Source organism: Scophthalmus maximus, chromosome 14 (assembly GCF_022379125.1).
Source record: "Scophthalmus maximus strain ysfricsl-2021 chromosome 14, ASM2237912v1, whole genome shotgun sequence".
NCBI classification, from domain to species: Eukaryota; Metazoa; Chordata; class Actinopteri; order Pleuronectiformes; family Scophthalmidae; genus Scophthalmus; species Scophthalmus maximus.
The window spans coordinates 14,164,233-14,180,000 of record NC_061528.1 but is presented as its reverse complement, the minus strand read 5'-3'; the positions used below and the strand labels follow the sequence as shown (position 1 = coordinate 14,180,000).

Below are 15,768 nucleotides of genomic sequence, written 5' to 3'. Positions count from 1 at the left end.
ATGGTAACAGCTGTAGCTTGGAAGCAGCAACAAAAAAAGGTGATAAAGAAATAGATAAATAATTGTATTATTTTCAAGCAATAGGTTTTCTATCATATGATTTTCCTTTACAATTATTGTTGTTGTTTTCACTCTGCGAAGAGTGAAGTAATGGAGTCGACACTGAATTCTTGAGTAATTGTCTATTGCTCCAAGTATTCCAGTGTTGGTACGGGCCTTCAATATAAGAGTCTGTATCGCTCTCTGGATCAGTGAACACATTGTGGAAACAGCAAAATTAGGCCCGAGTGGGTGGAAGTTTAGAGTACAGTAATCCTCATGCAACAGATGTAAACTGGGCGTAAAGAAATGTAAATACAGTTGATTCAGAAAGTGTGTTTCCACAAGTGTAATTTATCTCACACACTAATGTGCCCTCACGCACTTTAACAGTGACACACATGCTTACGAATGTACGCCCGACTCTCGCGGTCGCACACAAACCCTGGTGCAGGTGCAGCTCTTCGGTGCTGATGCGTCTGTAAGTGTTTCCAAAGTGCGAGCTGCTCTCTGACAGCTGTCTCTACGGACACTGTTGACGTGAAACTCTCCGTCCGGCTCTCTCCCGCCTTCGCCGTTCGTCGCCTCTCCTCCCCAACCCTCTTCTGCTGCCGCTTCTGTATCGCTCCTCTGTTCCCAGCGGCCGAGCCGCGCTCCAGTCGGTCTCTCGCGCCGGGGGAGTGGAGTGCCAGCCCTCAAGGTACGGTAATAAGAATAAAAACCCCAAAAGTCATCTCGAAGAACTTAACTCGGCTCCGCAGTCGGAGCAGAGTGAAAAGCAATCTGCGGCGGTTTCGTGGGGTTCAGACCAGAAAAGGGAAGCAGCTGCAGCTATGCCAGTGCCAGGATTGCATTTCGATCTCCACACATTGACAGAAAAAGTTCAACAATTACCCCAGAGCCCTGCCTCAAAATATGATTAGCATGGACCCAGATGATAATGGCTTTTACATGCAATTACGCCAAAGGGGGAATTACCCAGTGTATGGGAATAATGTAGCTGGGGAATGAGACAATTGCTCGCTAATGTCTGTTGTTGTTGGCTGACCCACTGGAAATTTGTTTATTATAAGGTTTTCTATTCAGACAGGCTGTGTCTGCAGTTAATCAACCGATGGATATTCATGAAAAAAGTTATGTCTTCCTTCAATAAGTGCCATGGAGGCTTTGGAGTCTTTTTCGGGGATGCAAGAAAAACAGATGCGAGGTGATGGACACGTGCCTTACTGGACCGAGGGCTTTTCTCACATGTAAATGTTGTGATTGCACTAAAGACCGGGCTGAAATCTACAAATCTGCACACATGGCTCTCCTCTCCAGTGATAAGAGGTGAGAACTCACAAAAAGACAACACAGCGGTCATGTAGGGTTGTTGTTCACAGCCCATTGAATCAGATTTCACTTGGAAGAGGCCCCTGCGTTGGAAATGTGCTGCTACTCTGTGATTCTATTATGTTACTTCTGTGGATTTCAAAACGCAAATATGAACTCAAGCTCTCTTTCGGTTGTTCCACTTTGTTTTGAAGTCTACGAGAAAGAAAACCGGGGGTATAGATATTGAACACGGTACGGGAACTTTCTAATTGAAGAGCACAATTTAACATGCGTCATGCGTTTGGGCTTTGTTAACCACTGACTGTCAATTATTAAGAGACATACAGTCATAATTATTGTGTCATTTCTAATTAATTATCCATTTAAATTTAAATATTTATCATATTCTTTATTTACTTCTATTTTACATTCACCCCTTAAAAACTAACAGAGACAATCTGCAGATACTATATTCTGAATCCATGTTATCTGTCACTTGGTAATTAGATTTTATTTTTTTTTCCGCTGCAAGACACTCAGCGAATAAACATATTACCATCTATGACAACAAGGTACAATCAGAGATAAGCAACAAATAAAGACCAATCCATTAAGGAGTGCCAAGTTTGGTGACCTGCTTTCCATTTGTGGTTTATTTCAGAGCAGACACAACTCATCAGCTGAGACTGTTGTAGAAATAGAGACCCTGTTATGTGATTCAGACTAGACTATAGCAGAAAAAAAGCAGAGGGGGGGAAAATTGCTATTTTAGACATTTCCCTCCACGAACATCTTTCTTTGTGACTTAACTTGATTTCCAGAATTTCCTGGAACACCTTTGGGTGAAACCCATACAACAAAGAGAATAATAACTCTTCCTGCCAGACATAAATGTTGGACTGTGACGATATTTCCAGCTGGGTCGAGCGCAACTTACAAGATCATAGCGGCAACAGCTTTCCTAGTGGGTGTCCTGCGCACCCTCCTGCAACAATAAATACACATAGACAAGAAAAAAAAATATTACTAGAGCTAGACATAATTCCCTGCACAGACAAACCCATGACGTCTTATTCTCATGTTTCAGCCCTTGTACTTGTACTTCTGAAGGAATAGTACAAGTGGTAATGGAAAGGTGACAGCACTATTATATCAAAAATACAGAAAAACATTTTTTTGTAGAAGAAGAAAGTTGAAGTGTCCGATTTTTATAAGATTTAGTTCGAGTATCGAGTGGACCCACAGAAGACATTTGACCAGACGGCGTCGTATCGACCGTAAACGACGGCAAATGCCGACCGAGTGAGATCTGACTTTGGCAGCTCGACATATCAGTTGAACCTCATACATTCCACGGCGCTCCACTCCATTTCTTTTGTTTAGACTATCACAGTTCAGAACGGTTACGAAGAGCCGTGGCTGCTACCCCACGGCTTTTTCGCTGCGACTCAGCTGCCTGGTCTGGCGGTGTTGGGTAACCCTGAGTCAGAGCTCTGTGGCCTGTCTTCGTGTAAACAGATGGTCTCGGCTCTGATGACTAGTTCCTGATCTCACCCAGATAGGGATCCAGGCTGTCAGATGAGATTCCCAAGCTCCGCGGAGGTGAGACGACCGAAACGGCTTGAAATATGTCCAGTGTAAATAAAGGGCCGGCTCCGATTTCCAGGGAGAGGTTCTATTTGGATAATCACAATCACACCGTGTGAAGAGTAACGGGCTCCAATGTAGGAAACCCTAATGTGCGCGTGTAATGTGCCATGTATGTTGACACTTTGTACGTTATCTACGATGTATCTGCAGATTCAAGGAATTCATTTTGGAAAACAAAAGAAAGAAGAAGAAAAAAAGTAGCTTCAGAAGCAAGTAGTTGGTCAGGAGTTCTTAATAAAGAAAAAACTCTTCAGAGAATTGATCAATGTTCTACAGGTGGCAACTGCCAATAAAATGCTGTTATTACTTATTACTTAATACACTTTATATATAATATAAATATAAATATTATAAATAATATAATATTGAAATAAATACCAATAAACCACTTTATTGGTATCAAATAAATTAAATGGCAGTAAAAACAAACTGTACATCAAAAAATTGTCAAAAATGGAAGCCAGGTCTTTTACTGTTACATCAAATAGCATTTGTTTTGCCCCAAAAGAAAGCAATATTAGATTTTAGAAAAGACAAATGCATAAATAAAATTGAACCTTTAATGTTTAAGTATATCTAGACATTTCTGTGGTATGTCTCTGACATCATGATCTAGAACTTTATTGTGCACTGCAGCTGTCTCTCAAATTCGTTTTTCTCCAATATGTTTAGCATCTTAAAATAAGAGATTTGCTACACGATTGAGTTTCATGTCTAACTGACAAAAAAAAATTCTGAAAAAAATTATATTGCAGTATAATCAGTAAAATTAACTTGGAATTTGGCTAGTATTATCAACATATTACATTTCTTTATATTATTATTTAACTGCTCATCATATTTTGATATTTTGCATCAAAGATCACCCATGTGGACACGATTCCAAAAATAATTTTCAGACATCCACCGTCCGCATATGAAGAACGCAGCAGGAGAATGTCCCACGTCAGACGGGTTCACGACAGTAAGATCCTTTCTGGACCATTCAGCTGAGGGGTGGCGCCGGCGCGGAGCGCCCGCTCATCGCCGCAGGTCTTCCACAGATTCTCCTCACGTGGGCTCACTCTGACAATTTTACAGGGGAGGAGGCAGGAATTTTCATCCGGTAAAAGTTCCAGAATTTTCGGGGGGTAGAAACGTTTGTGGTCTCACATACTGTCCCTCTGGAAAGGCTCAGGGAAACTCTCTGGAAGGGAAACCCGACTTCGGTGCATGTTTGAAAGCAGCACAAGACACATCGCATCATCTTTGCAACTACTGTGTACTGACACAGCGTTCAGGGCCCGGCCTCAATGACAACCAAATACCCCTCAACCGTTCCTCCCACTGTCCACCTTTCTGCACATTCCTCAGACACCGACGATATTCTTCCAGCTCATGATGTCGGCCTGGGAACAGACATATTCTCTGGACAAAGGGATGGGGGAGGACGTTGGATGAAGTGCTCATCCCTTTAGGCATTCTGCTCTCAGAGCTCACAGGCTTGACGAGTACCAGAGGATCCAAGAGAAGCTGCTTAACGCAAAGAAAATATTCCTCCCGATCTCTCCACCTTGCTTCTCAGATGGTGGCCAGGGGAAGGAGGGAGGGTTTTGGAAGGTTTGTGTGGATTGCGTTTTTGATCAATCACGCTGTCTCCTCACATTTTCCATCCAGAGAGGCTGAGGCGCTAGCAGACCATCACATCATTACGAGGGCTTTGATAGCCTTACCTCTGTTATAAGGGAAAGTAGGCAGAGTGCCCTGCGAGTGTGTGCGTCTCTCTCTCTGTCTGTCTGTCTGTCGGTCAGAGTGTGGCTGACTTTGTGCCATCTGCCAGTTCACAGCCTTTCAGTCTGCCAAGATGTAGTCTGAGCCGAAATATAATATTTTGTCAACATCTAACATTTGTCTTGCATTTACGTTTCCCTTCTGTACCCTTGCTCCCTTAACTTAAACTGTTTTTCTGGCTCTTTCTCGGCGACTCTTTGACATAATCCAAACCATACCATATGCTACATGGTTTGTTTATACTCCTCATTTATTCTATTTTGGCGTATACAGTATATCATTTGTAATGTGTAACGATACATGTGTCACAACTTTGTTTACATCTGACATAATGTCCGATATGATCAAATGAAAAGATACAGAATATTTGCACTGCTTTAGAGGAGCAACAGTGTGTTGGATCAGAAATTGAATCAGAAAAAAATAAACACATATTGAAAGATACCTAATAGTGAGTGAGCCAAAAAATGAAATGGTAAAGCAAATTTTTTTTTGTAGCTCTCTATTCATACAGTATGTACTGTACATTATAGAAGTATGCGTGTAGTCAGACATGTGATGGGTGAACCAAAAAGACTTTTATTGCCCCTAAATGTTTGGTTGCATTATTGTATTAACAGCATAATGCCTCCATTAGGACAAAGTGTCATCTTACCAAATCAATACGGACTTGTCTGACGGTCCCCACGAGTCTGTCTCTCTGTCCCCTGCTAACTGTTTATGTCATTAGTGAATTACAGCCGCCACTTCCCTGAACTGTTTGGACGGCTGTAACTGGAGAGGAAGTCAGAATCAGAGAGCATGAAAACCCAGGCGAAAGCCGCCTGGCTTGTTAATGTCGTTTCGCCTCTGACGACAATGATCGGAAGAGGAAAGGTTTTTATCATTTCTCATTGTAGCAATAAGCTCCATCCGGTGCCGGAATGCCCTCATCGGGCCTGCAAAAGTCCTTCTGGATGTGCACAGGTGCACACCAGCAGAAAGAGAAAAAAAAGTCCCGCAAGAAAAGTTCCCATTCATGACAGCCAAGCTTTGCCATGCTCACCACTGCACATGCTCACATTCATTTTGTACAATGCAGGCACATGTGTGAGCGAGGATTTCCACACACACACACACACACACACATGCAGTAACTCCCTCCTCTGCACACACTCACACACTCGCACACAAACAATACGGTCCCCATGAAAGGAGGGCTGAGATCTGAAGAGACGTAACCAAGTTTGACAGTCAACAGCCCCATTAAAGCAGGCCCCGCTGCAACCAAACACAGCGGTAATTGTAAATGTCAGGCGGAATTAACATAAAAATAAATAGCTTAACTTTCCTTATGTGTATATATGAGAGGGAACGAGGGAGAAACATTGCAGCGGAGCCCCGAGACACAGCACCGCTCAAGTCACTCATCGACTTGCTGCAGCGAGCGAGCACGCTGTATAATTTTGATCTCAAAAGGAATATGATCCCTGCTCAAAAGCATCAAATTATACATTTTGACTGTATGAACAGATTACACACATGTGAACCACGTAACATTTACGGCTTTTCGGCGCAACACTTTTACCACGCCGCTGCGTTCGAGTGTGTTTTTTCCATAGCCTCCTCTCCGGCGCGATCACGTTGCAAAAGAAATGACTGACGATGAAAGGAACTAACCCGGCGCTGGACTCTTCCTCCGCATTCCTGCAGGACCAGTGTGGTATGACTGATTGACTGGTTGGCTGGCCAACAGACAGACTGTGGTCAAATCTGAACTGGAGTACTTGGGGGAGGAAGGCCGGAAAGAACTTGTCATGTCTCCTCCGCTGACATGGAAAACACACAAGAGGAAAGAGGAACAAAGAGTGGGTGGCTGGTGGGCAACAGACAGAAAATGTGATGTAGATAGAAATCTTGCTTTATGCACTATGTGGAAGCATCCATGCATGTACCGTGTGTCTTATGGCCTCCGCCGCGAGTGGGCTTGTGTCCTTTCACTGTGTTCTGTCCCACTTAGCCCTTAGTGCTTTGTTTCTACGTGGGCAAGCCCAGGCCTGGTGTTTACGTACATGTCATAGTTCCTGGCCTGAACCTTTCCGGAGTGGGTATGGATGCGCTCATGCTTGCTCTGGGATGAGCTGAGTCGTCAACGTTCAGAGAACAACTGCTTTCCCACACGCCCAGTTCTCTGCGCTCGGAGTCGTCGAACAAAAATGTATCTTGGGAAATCGGATGTGAACTCAGGATGAGGTCACTTGACCCCACGCACGTCCTCCATGACTCCACCAAGCTAATGCGGTCAGGAATGCATTTGAGATCACCTGCATGTCCCACAGATAGATTTGTGTTGCTACAGAAGCGTAGAAGAGTATGACAATAGGTCAGTTTGCCTTGTGTATAGTCACATTAATGTATCTTTGCTTTTGACTTTTGGAACGTAAAACGTGGCTTTGGGGTATTTGACATAGTTTTTATAAATCCTTGTGTATTTAAATGTTTTCTCTCTTTCTAATATCTTTATAAACTTATTTGCCCCATTTTGCCCCTTGAACAAGTAATAAAGTATTTTAAAATTGAACTGAAATGCACTGTACTGTTTGACTGAATCTGATAGCTGTGGGAAGAATGAGGTCACTGCAGCAGGATCTAGTGATTAGTTCAAAAAAAAGAAAGCTTACTTTAAACAATGCTGTTTTATGTTAGGTTGGACATTAATAGCTCTTACTGGCAAAGTGGTTCTCTGAATAGTGAGCGCACTTTGATTTCATTCGGGCTATATATCACCCAGTCATCAATAATTTCAAGTTGAAGTTGGCCACAATCGAAAAATGTTGTACAGAGTTTTCTCCAAAGAAATATGTCAATCTAAAAAACAATAAAAAAATAGGGTAACTCCTTAACCGCCGCAGCAGCTGCTGAGCGCCGGCCGCGACGTCTCCTGGAACTCAGCTGTTTAAGTCAAAAGTGGCATTAACATGTGGCCTTGCAATTCGCAGAGGTCAAGCTCAGCGGGAAGGCACGAAAAACTGCTAGAAACACCAGTAGTCAAAGGGAGACCTTGTCAGAAATGTATCCCTGTGCCCATGGCCCTCGACCCCAATCATAAAACGCACAGACACGGAGGAAAACCCACTAGTAAATCAGCTTGTCACCGGCTCTGACACACCGGGTTCGATCCCGGTGATATATGGCTTTAATATGTGGATGGAAAGATGGGGCGATGGAGGCGATGTATGACGCGGACAGACGGAGAGCGAGAGAGAGAGAGAGACGGAGAGTGAAACAGGAAGAGCGCCCGATGGTAACATCTCCAGGAAATGTCTGTGAGAGGCCATGTGAGAGTACAGAGGGAGAACGAGTGGGCATGTTGATGACCGTGAACGATAACAATCAGAGTGTCCTGCCGCCTGCGCGCTCTGCCCACACGCCACAGACCGTCTCCTGCTGCGTCCGTCATATGCGGAAAAGGCCAAGTCCGGGAAAATGTCTGGAAAATTGAGACTGGGGTTCACGTCTGAAAACAGCTGTTAGTCATTAGTTCTTTAAATCTTGTGGAGAAGAACACAAGTAGCTCAACTAAAGTGTAAATTCCAGCACTGTACATACAGTACATACGTTAGGTGGGACTCAAGCCGCCCATTACCCATCACATAGTGTTGTTTTAGGTTGAATCAAACTGATGATGATAGATCGAAAAAGCTTCCCACGGCTTTCTGACCCTCTCCGCCGGCGGCACACGTCATATGTCATTGTGTATTCATTAATGGAGAACATCACGATTTATACAGAAGATTTAACTAGGTCACCTTCAAGAGGGTATTTGGACTCGTCGCTTAAAACACCGATTTTTAAATAATCCATGTGCAATCTACAGTTTCGGTGTAAAAGAGAAGTCACCGAGACATCTGCTGATGTTTCAGTCCAACAGTTACATAAAGGGTTTCCCGTCAGCGTGTTTGTGTCACAACAGGCCGGTTCCTGTTTCCATGCGCCTCCACATGCGTATGTTTGTGTGTGTATGCGCAGGGGACAATGACAGGAGAAGGTCTGTTGATTCACCACCAAATCTCGCCTTCCCCCGAGTGAAGTCCATTCATGTGAATGATGCAAAGAGAGTGACAGCAGAGGAAACCGGGCTCTCACTTGGCATCATGATCTCATCGCGCTGCCATCCTGTCGAGAAGGAGTTGGATGCGGGAGGCGCGAGATGCCTGTTTACTTCTATCGGATGAACACTAATAAGCTGCAGAGGATTTTGAAATGTTCGTGGTAACGAACATGCGATGCCAATGAAGCAGAACTGACTCGAAGGAGGGAGAGAGGGGGACGAGCAGAAGGTGAGGGGAGAAGAACCGCAGCTCTTCAAGTGACGACAAAGGGCAGAAAGGTGAAGAGCGAGGGGGAGAAAGAGACGTGAGTCCAAAGTGAGGGAGACGGGGAGAGGGGGAGGATAGGGTGAGAGGGAGAGAAAGGAAAGAGAGGCAGAGAGAGAGAGATGACAGAGTGCTGACATCAGAGGGCCAGCAGTCCCTCCACATCACTCAGCCTTCACGGGAAATCAATTCTCCGTGGTACGGACGGCGGTGTTAACAGCAGCAGGACCAGCGGCTCGGCACTCGCTGCAGACATTACCATAGTGAGGCGCAGCCTCTTCAGGTGTCATTACCATTACAGCCCTTCTGTTCCTCACGCCGAGCCTTCTTGGCTCTGCTCCGGCGTGGGTTTTTTTCCTTTTTTTCTGTTTGGTTTGTGGCAATGTGTGATGAAATGACAACTCCTCAACAGAAATGCAACGCAGTCTAATTTCAAAAGCGTTCAGGTGTTTCAATTTCAGCATTGAACCAGAAACAATTTGTGTGAAATTGACTGTACTGTACATACAGTAATGCACATTTGGGTTTAAACCACATCAAATAAGATTTGGCACTTGTCATTAATTCCAGGCTTTCATTCTTTTTTTTGAGGATTTCCCCTCCGGAATCAAACATCCCAGTGGTTGCAACCAAAACTAATTTGGATAAAGACTGTAATAATGCCAAAGCTAGAAGTTTTGAAAAACTAATCCAACAAATACAAACTTGCACCTTCCACTTAGAAAGATAAATCCTGTATTTGTGTCCGTTCTGCCACTGGTGAGGAGGCAGCGATGTGAGCTTCACTTCCCTTTGTGATGGCATCGTTTGTCAAAGTGACAGAAGTGGTCTGAGCACCCGCAGGCCTGGGACCTGTGTGTGTGTGTGTGTGTGTGTGTGTGTGTGTGTGTGTGTGTGTGTGTGTGCGTGTGTGTGTGCGCGCGCTGCGATGATAACATTGTACGTTACTTTGGTAATAAAATGATTCCACAGAGAGCACAGACAGTACAAAGCCAACAACTAGCCTCCATCCATCTATGAATGTGTACATGTGTGTTCGTGCGTGTGTTGACTCGCTGTAATGAATATGTCGATGCCACGTGTGTATTTTTACAGTCAATAAGAGCCTTATGATAACTAGTAGAGTGCCTTTATGTCCCTAATATACATGAAGGAACAAGTTAATGGTGAATGTACCTCCATATACAGTGTCATTCCAAACTGCAGCAGCGAGTCTCGCCAAGGTCCACAGGACAGCGGGCGTCGGAAGCGATACCCACAGGGCTGAATCTACTGTGTGAACGGATCTCACGAGCCCCAACGCTCCCATACGCTCTCTTGGGCCTTCCTCAGCATATGGGCAGGAGTCGGGCTCGAACAGGAAGCATCGAGGGAGAGCGAGAATGCGTCGGAGCTGGTATCAGCAGCATTTGCAATAAGTTTATATGGGTTTTTAGTGCTGACCGTGTCAGTTTCAGTGAGTTTGTGACACTATTTAAGGCTGTAATGCTTCCATTTATATGGCTGCCAGTTAGTTTATAACACATACACGTTAAGTGGGTGAGAGAGGACAGGTCGGACTGTTACCATGTCGGGTTTTAGAGTTTACTGTAAGGCTATTTCCTGATGGTAAACAAGATGAGTTTGTCCATTTCCGGCCTTCATATTGTGACAGCCTAGTGCACACATGTACATATAACATCCTCATATTTCCATCAATGCTTTGTGTCATGCGTTCTTGCACATTCTCTGCAACACAAGAGGGGGCGATGCCTGGATTCTTCCAAAGTCCACTGATGAACTGGGGCTGTTTGCCAAAAGAAGATTGACACAGCACATCCTGCCACTTCATGGGTGAACTATGAAGCCAGCACTTGGGCCCCACAACGGTCCGCAGGGGGAGGGCTGAGCGGAGCGCTATGAGTCGGCAACACGGCGTCAGGCCCTTCAAAGCAGCTGCACACAGTTGGAGGCCAGTCCTTTTTTCTGCAGGCACCAAGAGGGAAGGGAGAGGGGAGATGGAGCGACGTGGCGTCAAAGGATGGAGAAGTCTCCACATGGAGGGGATGGGACGTGAGCCATGGAGCGGCAGGTGTATATTCTATCGGCTGCGTTGGAGCGATGCTGTCGAAGACGCAGCGACCTGATTATACAAAGTCAAAAATTCAAACGCATAAACTCTGGAGCCACAATCATGGAGGAGGGAACGGCTGACGCCAGAGCAAAGTGAAAGGAAAGGAAATGTTTAGGCCTTTGAAGATGGTGAAGTTCAAGTTGAAAACCGCAGTTGGAAAAATGTCGGTCGGCGGTCCTGTGGCCTTTCAGCCCATACAGGAAAATGCCGGTTGTCAAAAATCCGGCAGAAGGTGCTGTGTCTCGTTGCGGGAGGTGCGTTTTTTTTTTATTTTTTAAAAGATTGCTGTTCAAAGTGGGGAATGAAATTCCACACACCAAGACGTCGTTTTTTCTCATTATCATTACTCTCCGAGTGGAACCGGCGCTCTGTGTCCGCGGCAGCTAAGGGGAGCGCGTTTCAGCAACGCGCTGCCAAGCGGGATGATGAATGGCGCTGGCTAATCTTCTCCCGCGTTATCGCATTATCCTGTGCCATTGTTTGGCAACGTTCGCATCTACTTGGACAGAACTGACGCGGGCTTTGTGGGTCCCGCACACCTGCCCCTTCGACCCTCCCCTCTGTGGTTTCATCTCCCCTCAGCTTTCCCTCCCTTCTTCCTCCCCCCCACTTCCGCCCTGCCTCTGTCTTTCCCATCAGCCCGGCGGGTTCAGGACCATCGAGGTTTTACATAGACAAAAACAAGGCCAAATTGGTGCTGTTGTCAAGCATACTGTGTTCATTGTTTCCTGACTTGGGGAGGGCAGTGTCCTGTTTTCTCTCTGCGCACATCTGCCCCGGCAACATCTGGATAGTGTCAACCTCTCAACACGGAGCAGGGAGACCATCACTCCTTCCCCCGTCTGACACATCTCATCTCCTCCCAGCCAGCAAGTGGAGAGAAAAGGCAGATCCCTCCACAAGTGAAATCACACAACAAATGGGCTCCGACCAGGCATGCTCAGAAACAAAGTGCCCTGTTAGATGTGGCCAAGGAAATAAGGAGCCGGCAGCTCGGTGGAAGGGATTAGAAACAGAGGCTGAGGTGGTTCAGCCTGTGAACAGATGTTGGAGGGTTTGTGGACGATGAAGTCCAGTGTGTGACTCAAGGCTTAATTCAGTACGACATGCATACAATTCTGCGTCTCCGTTGCCATGTGGACTTATTGCTCAATCTGAGCACCGTCTTTCTCTACGTTGTCAGTTATTCTGTCGTTTGAATTTGACATTTCTTTTACTGCGGACACTTGTTGGCTGTGAATGAACTCTCCATGGACTCCTCTGTTCAAGCAGATTGCCCCGTGAACTCGGTGATTCGAAGCACCTGTCCTGCGCACTGTATATGTCGGTCGGATGATCGGCGGCCTCTATTCCGAGGAAAGCAAGACGCGCTAAAAGATTGATCTATGGAATCCCAAACAAAAAAAGACGACATCTGAGTTACGAGCGCTTCACTTCCACCTGTGATCTTTTAGCCATGTGGGAATACGCTCGCACTTAAAGGAGAAGACCACGTTATGTGTCGGGCTGCTACGGCCTCCATAGGTCGATGAAATAAAAACACAGGGGCAGGTCTGCCATTGTCCATTTTTTGGAAAATATTTTGCGAATATTTATTATAAAAATATAAATGTTTCCACTACAAATCATTTTACATTAGTAGACAAGGCCATCTACATTTGCACACGTAAAACTCTCACACAGACACGCGAGTCAGTCTTGAGACAGAAAATGGGGGATCTGGATATAGGGTGCATTACAACATTATTGCTCTCTCAGATGTCCCAGGTTTATGAAGTAAGTCGAAAAAAACCAAAACACAGATAGCACTGACACATAATTTACTGTATGCTACAAAGAAAAAGACACCAACATTGCGCTGTATAATGTTAACAAATAAATAATAGTGTAATCATAATTGCCTTTTTTGTAAAAAACAAAACAAACAAAGCTGACAATTATAATTCAAAATAAGATAAAATATAATACAGATGGTTTTTTGTCTCTTTTTTTAATTAAACTGTTGCACAAATTTTTTTTATTTATTCTTTTATACATACAAACATTTTTACAAAGAGGGATGGCCATGTACATATAGTGGGATCTGTAGTGCTAGTTGCTATCATTATGATGGTTTACATTATGTACATGCTGTTGAGAAAACACATAGCAGCAACGGCAGCATCCACAGGTAGAGCGAGGAACAGACGACCGACGGACACACTGACCAGGGCTGGGTTTCCCAAAAGCACCGAGATCTCCCCCGTCCGTTAGATACGCTTAGTCCGCGGCCAAGGCAGTAACATTTCCATTCAAAGTGCTCAGATATTGTGTACGAAGTGCTTGGAGGAAGCTCAAAGAGGCGTCCTCGTGGTTATATATGATCCATTCAACAGCACCAAGTACCAAAGTGCCAGAAATACTGGGTATGTGTTGATTGGGTGACATCAAAACAGGAGACTAGCATTTTTTGAAGTATGCACTTCATCGTACAGACGTCGTCTGCAAGCTCAAAGGTGCCTTTAGGAAATCCCACCCTGGACATATGACGTGGGATACGACAGGAACAAAATGATCTGCTGGAAGTGTTGCAGTGAACCCCGATGCCCCAGTGAGAACGCAGAAAGAAAGAAAGAAAAAAAGACCAAGACTTTGTTGAAAACAAATTCAAACTGGAGCCTTTTCGCTCGGTGATCCCATCGTGAACCAACCCTGAACACAGCTACAGGAGGCACTCTACTTTGTTTTAGGTTCTTTTTTGCATTTAACACACCAGGATTTATGGATTAAGAGCTAATTTAAACTAGAACAAAGCACTTTCTTTTTTTTTTACAGCAAATTTCCGATCAAAGAAGTAAACGACAGCTCCCACGCGGATTTAACAAGTAGAACTGTACGTTTTCGCATTTAACACAGCGACATTCGAGGATCAAGAGCTCATTTTAAACTAGAACAGTCTTTCTCAACAGTAAACTTCCGACCGAAGCGGTAAGTGACGGATCCCCCCGCGATCTAAAGTGACGGAGAGCACATCTCACCTCTTAGGAGAAAGGCCTTCATACCTGGTGTCGCGCCGCGTGGAGTCGACGATGTCAAGCGGTTTACCTGAAGAAGAAAAAACTCACTTCTGGTTTAAAACACTTCCGGGACACAATAGCATCTGCGGCAGAGGGTCCGGAGGACACTGCTTCATCTCAGTTAAGTTCTCTTTCCCCTCCTATCACCCATCTCTCTCCTCCTCTGGCTTTTTTCTCGCTCCCGTCTTCCTAAACCTGCAATCTCAATTCCTGGCTACGCTCCATCTCCCTCTCTCTGTTCCTCCTTGTTAGAGAAGTTAGAACAAAACAAAAAAAACATCAACGTACACATCCTGAGATTTCACGCGAAGGGCATTCGGTTGAGGGGACGGCACTAAAACTGTACAGCATCTGCTCGTGGGCACGTAGAACATGGAGGTCGCGGTAAAGGAAAAATGTCCGTGTGTGAAGTGCGCCATGGCCCCTGTACCGTCAAAAGCACAGCGTTCATTACATTACACACGAGGTGACAGACTCGTGGCTTCCGCGATGAGACTGTTTGACTGATTATCATTGTTATTGCTTTTTTTTTTTTTATGTGACGTGTCTACTGAACGCAAATATGCTATAGGTTAGAGAGCTACAGAGGGAAATGGCTGGGTTATTGTCCGGGTGTGTGTCGATACCGGCTCCGCTCTCTGATGGATAGAGACAGTAAATGTAAACCTCACGCCTCAGACTTCATCAGTCCAGAGAGGGTCCTCATCCGGGGGAGCTGCTGCTGTCCGCCGGGCTCCTCCACACGAGGCCCCGCCGCCGCTTTCACCGCCTCGTTCCACAGGCTGGTGGGAGGAGACTGTGAGGAACTGCCGGACCCCTTTGAGCTGTGAAGGGGAAGGCCGTGCTCCCCGGCTGGGCCAATGTTGAAGAGCTCCGGCTTTTATGTTCGTCCCGTCCTTGGCCCACATCCGAGTCCGTCCCCGGTTCGAAATCCCCGACCGGGTCTCTGTGACCTCGTTGGCTCTCCCCTGCTCTCCCTTCCCTCTGATTTAGTCTGTAAGGCATCTCAACTCGGGCATGAAGGGATGGAGGGTTGAAGAGGTGGCCAGTTAACTAGCTGGCAGATCTGCACTGAACTCTTCCCGTTTTCCTTCTGTCAGGACTTGAATTCGTCTTCCAACAAAACAATCAAAGCCCTCACCTGAATTATACATCCCCCCCCCCCCCCCCCATTTCCATCCGTTTTCTAGTTTGGATACGCAGCCACTGTGTTAGAGTGCGATTAGCAACCACGGTCTGTCAACACAGACGGAAAGACAGGTTCTTTTTCTTTTCTTTTTTCTTTCTAAACAGGTACTGGGCCATCCTTGGTGTGGGAATCTAGGGCTTTGAGGCTGCTCACGATCTTCTTCTGTGGTCCTACAATAGTCACTCCGACCTTTTTCAGATCCCTAGTTAGTGAAGGACAGAGAGAGAGGGAGGACAAAAGAAAGGGGAGGCACAGTCAGAGAAAGAGAGAGATGGGGAGAGA

The 15,768-nt window shown here is 45.5% G+C and overlaps 1 protein-coding gene across 6 annotated transcripts in view; it reads right to left on the bottom strand.

The window, feature by feature from the left end:
- Nucleotides 1-12,819: 12,819 nt before the first annotated feature.
- The window catches only part of epha3 (eph receptor A3), a 126,389-nt gene continuing 123,440 nt past the window's right edge, over nucleotides 12,820-15,768 (bottom strand). For all 6 annotated transcript variants that reach the window (XM_035603838.2, XM_047337211.1, XM_035603837.2 and 3 more), the window contains one exon: nucleotides 12,820-15,688. Coding sequence is in view for 4 of the 6 variants with exons in the window: in XM_047337211.1 (XP_047193167.1) it covers nucleotides 15,583-15,688 (106 nt within the window). In the remaining 2 variants the exon portion in view is untranslated. The remainder of the gene's footprint in view (nucleotides 15,689-15,768) is intronic.